Source organism: Pyrus communis, chromosome 13, assembly GCF_041283825.1.
Source record: "Pyrus communis isolate YQ-2024b chromosome 13, ASM4128382v1, whole genome shotgun sequence".
NCBI lineage: Eukaryota > Viridiplantae > Streptophyta > Magnoliopsida > Rosales > Rosaceae > Pyrus > Pyrus communis.
The window spans coordinates 20406829-20414678 of NC_142577.1; the positions used below are offsets into that span (position 1 = coordinate 20406829).

A 7850-nucleotide genomic window follows, 5' to 3' on the forward strand; every position below is an offset into this window, starting at 1 on the left:
TTTACTAAGGATTGTTTCTAAAAATATTTTCACCAAAAACATTTTCAATTATTTTAAAAGCATATCCAAACAATCTCTATAACAGATGTGAGTTGAGTTGATTGATTACGGCAGTATGTGATCTTTTGTATTCAAGTTCAAACTTATTTTTTATACAAATTACTATGTATAATAAGAACATCGTTTTGTTAAAAGAATTAAGTGCTTAAAAGATATCACTATGTGGCTAGTTTTGTACTTTTATAGACAAAGATTAACTTCATTACTATTTTAAATCTCACGTACATCTGTTGACTTATTTATATACGTGTGAACAATTAATCACACGTCCAAATTTAGTATCTATGAAATTCACATCAATCAACGATTTTGAGTCGATGATCAAACTAACCTATTTGGAAAATAGGGCTAAGTAATTAACTTGGAATATTTTAGGGGAACAAGAAAATATGAACAAGAGTAATCACTCTCTCCCTCCATGAGACAAATCATTTTCTGTATTTATTGCAAGCGAAGCAGTGAACAAGGATCCAGGCCCAGGTGACAGAGGAGGAAGAGCAGGTGGGCCAGGTGGCTCAAGGGAATCAAAAAGTGGGGCCCAGAAGTGGGAGACAAGCGGGCCAGCCAGTCAACTGAGGATGATGGCTAAAGCCCTAACTTGGATGATGATTGATGAGATGGGAAACTACTGTTTTTTCCTTTTTATTTTATTTTTATCCAATATTACATTTACTAGGCAAAATTACGAAATTTAGACTAAGCCACACAGCCTGCATGCTATAATAATTTAGTACTAAATTTGCCAAAAGTGAGCGTCGAACTCACGATCTTATACTTTCAAATAAAGAAGAATATCACTCGAGATAGTATTAAGAGTATCTTTAATGAAGTCCCTTCAATCGTATAGTCCTTAAATACAAGGACAAATGATGGGCCATAATTAAAGTCATCAAAGTATTTCAATACACAGGGACTTGCTAGATACTTCAAAAAGAATGTTCAAATATGAGAACTACATATAGTGATTCAAATAGTAGACTCCATATTAATTTTGAGTGAAAATGGTACAGCTCTTTATGTTTTTTTTTCCTTGTTTTTTGAACCCATCCAAGTGAGGTAATTTCTCATTTGTCTTTTTTTTTTTCTTTTTTTTTTCAATTCTTGAAAAATCAATGGTACATATAGTTTTTTATTTTTATCAATGGTTACAATATTTCAATGAAATGAATAATAATTCTTTAATATTTTAGTCCTATGTTTAGTGATTATACTATAAGGAATTTCTACTGTAGACAATATTCTTTTAGGGACTTGAATATTCCTCTAAAGCTCCTAAATGAGTCTTCAAAGGTGGTGATGGAAGTCCCTAAGTAAAAACTTCTATCGGAAATGCTCTAAGCAACTCAGTTTTTTTTTCAAATATAAGAGACGGTGTATACTAAATTAATACCGAAGTTAGGCGCAGAAAAGGAACACACTGCTCTCTAGTTAGTTGTCCGGTCTGCTTTCCTTCATCTTGATGACAATTATGAATTAGAAAATCACCTTCATTCTTTTCTCAATGCGTTTGCTTTGCTTTGGCAAAACCTTGACATATTGTTCTTGCTTTGTTCAGCATGACCAGTCAACATGGTTGCTCCTTTGTGCGACCACTTTGTCCTCTCAAACCTCATTCACTTTTAATGCCACTACAATTAAAATACATTATAAACATAAATGCAAAATATAAGAACAATGATTTTCGCTTTTTTTTTTTCTTCGTTCATGCATTTTTTCAACTGTTTAATTGAATAAATAAAAAAAGAATATTAAAAAAAAAAACATAAAAACATAGAGAAACGCAAAAAACGAATACAGGAATGCAAAAATCAATTCAAATTGAATCTCGTGTAAATTTAATCCCGACCCGTTCACCCTACCCTCCCCTCCCCTCCCCTCCCCTCCCTCACTACGAGATTAATTTGACATCTTATACATAAACGAACCAAAAAATGGCTAGTCTGACAAGCTGAACTTGAGATTTCTTTACCAACAACATTACTTTATCCTACTAAATGACGTCGGTTGTACAAATCCTAAAACGCCACTACACTTGAATTTGTGCCAAGTCTGGAAAATGCAGTTCACATCTTACTACACATAACAAAATTGGAGACGAAAATGAAACAAAAAAATTGAGTAATCAAGACACGTTTATCGGAATTACAACTATATCCTAAAATACAAGTGTTCGAAGGCAGAGAGAAATATGAGGAAAAAAGCATATACAATATAAATAAGCATCTCGTACAAAAATAATACAGAACAAATGGGAAAACTGAATTACAAGATACATAATTGTATATCACCTCCCCATGCAATTTGTATGGCTTTCCCGGCTCGGACGAATCGGCAGCATTTGCAGCCTCATGAATTGTCTCACCAAACGACAGAAAGTTGTTCTGAATGCCATTTTTCCTAACCGATCCGAGCTGAACCCTCATCTTTTTGAGTCTTTCCTCGAGGGCTTCGACAGCGAATGAATTTGTCCAGATGAGTGTTTCTTTCTCCTTGGAGCCCCTACTGCAGCAGGGTCTATCAATGGGCCAGACCATGTTTGGATGGATTCTTTTGAATACGAAAAGTTTGTGGAACTAAATGGAACATCCGGAAGATCAAAAGCAGGATCAATGTGATTTGATGAACCCAAGGGATAGCCAAGTGTTCCGTCTTGGTGTGGAGGAGGAAACTTCTCACTCTTGCTCTTTGCGTTTGCATGTGTGATTAGACGCCGCCTCTGCAATAGGACAAAACATAAAGAATAACAACTAGCAAGTGCTCAAGTTTAGGTAAAAAACCAGTTTAACTCCCCAAGTACTGACTACACAGTCCAAGGTCACCATCAGCTGCATCAGTAACTGAATATCGAACCAAGTTCATTGATTTTAGTTTCAAGTATGAAATCTGAAAGCACGTCAAGAGGATATTTTAGATAACATTTTTCACTTGTTGATAGAAACGTATGAGATACCATTGGATAAAGTTACCGTTGCATACTTAATTCTATGTTAATTATTAAAACTACAAAAGCAAATATTGTAGCTTAAAGAAGCAGATTAGATGACATACATCAAGATTGGCTTGAAGTTCAGCATTGGCTTCTGGAGCAGGAATTCCCTTGCGATCACGTGGTCGAGATTTCCTCACACCATCTGCGTTAGCTCTGCCAGCAGCTCTCAACCTACAATCATGAAACTCATTTCAGGTTGCATATAAAAATCAATTTTTCCCTTTTGGATGGAGGTGAATTAGAAGAAAAAAATGGAAATGACCGAGTGATTTGCAAACTGATGAAAGAACAACTACCTCATAAAGAAACATGAAAATAATAGCACCATTGAGATGATAAATATCAAAATTTAACCCAGATCAAAAAAATGAATCAATCATCCAAAGGGACAAATTCAACGGTCAAGGCAACACATTTGCTTCATCAAAATATTAGTGTGGATGATTCAGTACATTTTAAGATTTGTTGGTTTAAAGCTCTGCAATGGAATCTAAATAATACTGTAAAGGTTCATGTGAGCTGTGCGCCATGAATCTAACTAAAAGAAAATTGGTTAGATGAACAATAAAATAAATTATTAATTGCAATCATCAACCTTCTAGCTTCTTCATCCCGTAGCTTAGCATCCATCTCCTTGCTGGGTGGATATTTTGGGAGGCTCGAAGGTTCACAGGCATAAGGTTTGGTTGTGAAGAACTGCAAAAGACAGACAACCATCACATGAAAATATTCAACATATTTCAAATCGTAAGCAGATAAAGACTAAGGATGATAAACTACTACATTAAGATAAGAAACTACCCAAGATCTCATATAACTTATAAGGCACTAAAGAAGAAAGGAAACTGAACAATATCAATTTAATAGTGAAGTATAAAATCTCACTTCATTCCTCAATGCAGCAGTGGCAGTCCGACGCTCAGCTGGGTCAATTGCAAGGAGTGTCTCGATTAGTGGTAATGATGAAGGTGGAAAATCTTTAAATGTCTCTGCAATGCATCGTTTGTATGATTGCTGAGGCTTAAAAATGGTTGCATGAGGCAACTTTGACTTTTTCCAGTAATCATCAGAAGGTGAACCACATAACTTAAATATCTTGTGTAGTTGCTCCACCTATTTAAAGTAAAAGATAAATTAGGTGGAGTGGAAACATCCCTTTTATGCACAAACATAGTCAGAACACCAACAATTTAAATAATTCCATGAATCAAATAAAAAAAGCATCAAGGAAAACCTAAGCAAAGGATCTTCCGATGCCAAATACAGTGAAGAGAAGTGAAGGAACTCAGTGAATAAACAGAAGCATTTAAAACATACTTCTGTACGACCTGGCATGATCGGTTTTCCGGCCAACAGCTCAGCTAAAATGCAGCCGGCACTCCAGAGGTCCACACCTACACCATAATCAGTGGCACCTAGAAGAAGCTCTGGTGGTCGATACCATAAAGTGACCACTCTACTAGTCATTGGTTGCTTATAATTAGGGTCAAAGAAGGAAGCCAATCCAAAATCAGCAATCTTTAGGACCCCACCATTGTCAATAAGAAGATTGGACCCTTTGATATCACGATGAAGCACATAGCGGTTGTGACAGTGTTCCAGCCCTGATAATAGTTGGTTCATATAACACTTAACCTGCCATAGTTACATATAACAGATAAGAGAGAAGTTGCTCATTTTCCCAGCACAAGGGAAAAAAATGGTTTCTTTATCTGGCAACTAAACTAAATAAAATAAAAGCAAGAGACTATTGCAATACCTGAGGCTCTGTAAACTTGATTGCAGGGCTTGCAGCAAGTCCTGCCAAATCATGCTCCATATATTCAAATACAAGGTACAAACTACACGACATCCTCGAGGTCACTAAACCTTCCAATTTTACAACATTAGGATGATCTAGACGGCGCAGAATGAGGATCTCCCTGGCCATGAACTTTACACTCTCGGGCTCCAAATTATCAAACCGAACTTTCTTCAGCGCAACAATTTTCCCCGTCAAAGCATCCCTAGCTTTGTACACATTACTATACGTCCCTTGCCCAATCTGATCAAGATGGTACATGTATAAGTACAACTTACTAAGCCATTCATTTCCGGGAAAGGTAAGAACTTAATAAGTAAATCGCAAAATACTTCATTTAAAGTTCAAGTAATCCATTCACTAATGAAACTTACCAAATTGAGTTAATTGCTACCATTAGAAACCGAACATGTTCCATGAAAAAAAAAGAAGAAAGATTCAAACTTTTGTTTCCTACTCTAATTTCACATTAACCCTTTTTGTCTGCTTGCATTTTCTTTACAACCAAACAGTAATTAAGAAGCTCCAAAAACCATCAAACACTATATAAGCTCTCACCTTATCAAGCTTCTCAAATGTATCGGCGCGGCGGGGCGTCCAGCCATTGATGGCCTCGCCGGCGACGGCGGAGAGCCAGGAGGGCCAACCGGCGGCGACCTGCTCGCCAAGGAGGTGCTTGGGCGGATTGCTGAGCCTAGGATTGGGCTTGGAGGAGCGTCTCTTCTCCCCTTTAGGTCTCGAACTCCTCTCCTCCTCATTCTCCTTCCGATTACTGTTACTATCATCGTTACTAATACTATTATTCACACCATTCCTCACCTCACTGACCTCACCGCCGCCGGCGGTGGACTCTGCTTTCCTGGAAACCCTAATTTCGCCATCTCCGTCGTTCCCAACGGGGTTTGCGGACGGATGTCTGCTGAAGACGCACCCCATCTCCTCTCAGTCATTGACTCATTTCCTCTCTGCACATTCTGCTTCTGCAGCTATGAGTCAGAGCAGAGCAGAGCAGAGGAGGGGAAGGGGAGAGGAAAAAACCCTAATGACTTGGGGGGGAGGAATGCGGTGTGTGGAGGAAGGAAGAGGAGAATGGGAAAAGGGGGGGTTTTGATTAAAGAGAGTGGGAATTGAGGAGAAGGGCTTAGCTTTTTGAGACAAAAGTGGAGGAGAGCTATGATTTGGAAGGAGAGGGGAGAGAGAGAGAGAGAGGGGGAGAGAGAGAGAGAGAGGGAGCTGAGCTGCCCACAATTTATGGGCACACAAACACTACATAAAAAGGAAATAAAAGCAGGAAAAACAAAAGGAAGAAAAAGAGTAGAATTATTGTTGATTTTGTTTTTTAGACCCAAAAATTGTTGATTTTGTTTTTGTGTTTTTGGGGAGAGAAATTTCATTAGGAGCGTTACGTGGTCGGGTATGTAGAGCATGGTACAAAGAAGATGTTCATGATAAAGTGAGGTTTAAAAAGATGACGATTTTATTTACTGAATTTTCTTCGTATTTGAATTGATGAGAAGTGATTCTCACACTTCTTTTTTTTTTACTTAAAGGTGAAAAGGGAATGTAGAAATTACTCCACTAAATATTGAACTGATAACAAACTGACATCAAATTGTAGTTTAATCAAGGCTTATTACATATGAATTAGTATTTCTAATTTTCATTTTAATTTTGAAAAAAAAATTGTTTTAATTTTAATTTTGTAATTTGCTTTAATTTTTGTATAATTTTTTTCATAAATTAAAGCATAGTTTAATTTAATTTGTTGGTGACGTTGGACTTCAAAGATTTTTAATAAAAGAGAATGTTAGAAAAGAGTAAAGGATCATGGATTCATATGGATCCTCCTTTCAATTTTTATGCACTTTCTCTTTCTGTGTTTTTTTTGACCCTCTCTCTGTCTCTATCATCTCTCTCTCTCTCTCTCTCTGTCTCTCTCTCTCTCTCTGTCTGTCTGTCTCTCTCTCTCTCTCTCTCAATTTATCATATCAATATATATCTCCTTCCGATGTTTTTGGTAGCAAAATGTCGAAATTCTAGCCAATTTATGGGTTTTTTTAAGGGAGCCTATATTCTTTGCTGGTTTATTGTAAACATTTATTTTTATACAAACGATACTAGAGAAAGGAATTCAAACATAAGACATGGTGTTGAATTCGTCGTGTAAGGGTAAATATTTGATCACTTGAGTTGCAAACTTAATGTCAAAATTTTGACGTATTAAACAACTCACCTAAAGGGTCTAAACATAAGATCAAGTTCCGAAAATATCTATATATAACAAATCATGTTTCATGTCAAGGTTAGCTAAATGTCATTTGTTGTAGTTTGGTGAGAAGGTGCGATGGGTTCCACATGCATGTCCCATGTTGATTGAACTCTCTTGCCAAATATTCAAATGCACTTCACGGAGCTACGTATAAAAATGCTCATCTAATTTGTTTGAGATTGATTAGGTAAAAATGTACTCCCTTTTATTATGTTTTTTTTTTTTCCAAACGGGGAATTCAAGGCTCGTTAGAGGTGTCCTTAAAACGATTCAAAAATGTTTTTGGTGAAAGTTTTTTAAACTTATCTTCAGTAAAATCAAAGTGGACCCTTAAAAAATATTTTAAGTGTATCTTGCAAGAAACAAGTATACGGTACTTCTTCCAAAATACACATTATGAGCTTGTGAAATCCAAAATCAATTTCATAAAAAAAAACGCTTTTAATCATTTTAAAAGCATTTCAAAACATGATTTTAATATGTTCTAGCGTTTATTATTTTCGATTTTAAATTAATTATTCTACACCAATAGTCACGTGTATGGCGAGTCATCTGAGACTTGCTTTATTGGCCAGTCTGCCTAGCAAACTCCTTGCCAATTTACATGTTTATCTTTAGATTTGTTGTACAGTGAAGTTTACTAAAAGCTAAAAGAACTTGACGTACACACACAATTATTTAAGTTTGGTTTGGTATTGCTGTTCTTTGAAAGAAAGCTGTTTTTGTTGTAC

At 36.3% G+C, this 7850-nt stretch overlaps 1 protein-coding gene across 1 annotated transcript; it reads right to left on the reverse strand.

The window, feature by feature from the left end:
- Nucleotides 1-2161: 2161 nt before the first annotated feature.
- Nucleotides 2162-6282, reverse strand: LOC137736718 (putative serine/threonine-protein kinase At1g54610). Its single transcript, XM_068475956.2, has 7 exons — nucleotides 5409-6282; nucleotides 4809-5093; nucleotides 4367-4684; nucleotides 3935-4162; nucleotides 3645-3745; nucleotides 3109-3220; nucleotides 2162-2776 (listed from the first exon to the last, which is right to left on the reverse strand). The coding sequence occupies exons 1-7, from the start codon at nucleotides 5784-5786 to the stop codon at nucleotides 2480-2482; spliced, it is 1719 nt and encodes a 572-aa protein (XP_068332057.1). The 5' UTR covers nucleotides 5787-6282; the 3' UTR covers nucleotides 2162-2479.
- Nucleotides 6283-7850: the final 1568 nt, after the last annotated feature.

Excerpts from the sequence above, each read along its gene's own strand:
- LOC137736718 (XM_068475956.2), bottom strand. The coding sequence starts at position 5,786 with ATGGGGTGCGTCTTCAGCAGACATCCGTCCGCAAACCCCGTTGGGAAC. Across the intron at positions 3,746-3,934 it reads CTGCTGCATTGAGGAATGAA|TTCTTCACAACCAAACCTTA; the intron begins GTGAGATTTTAT and ends TGTCTTTTGCAG. Across the intron at positions 2,777-3,108 it reads AACTTCAAGCCAATCTTGAT|AGGCGGCGTCTAATCACACA; the intron begins GTATGTCATCTA and ends GTCCTATTGCAG.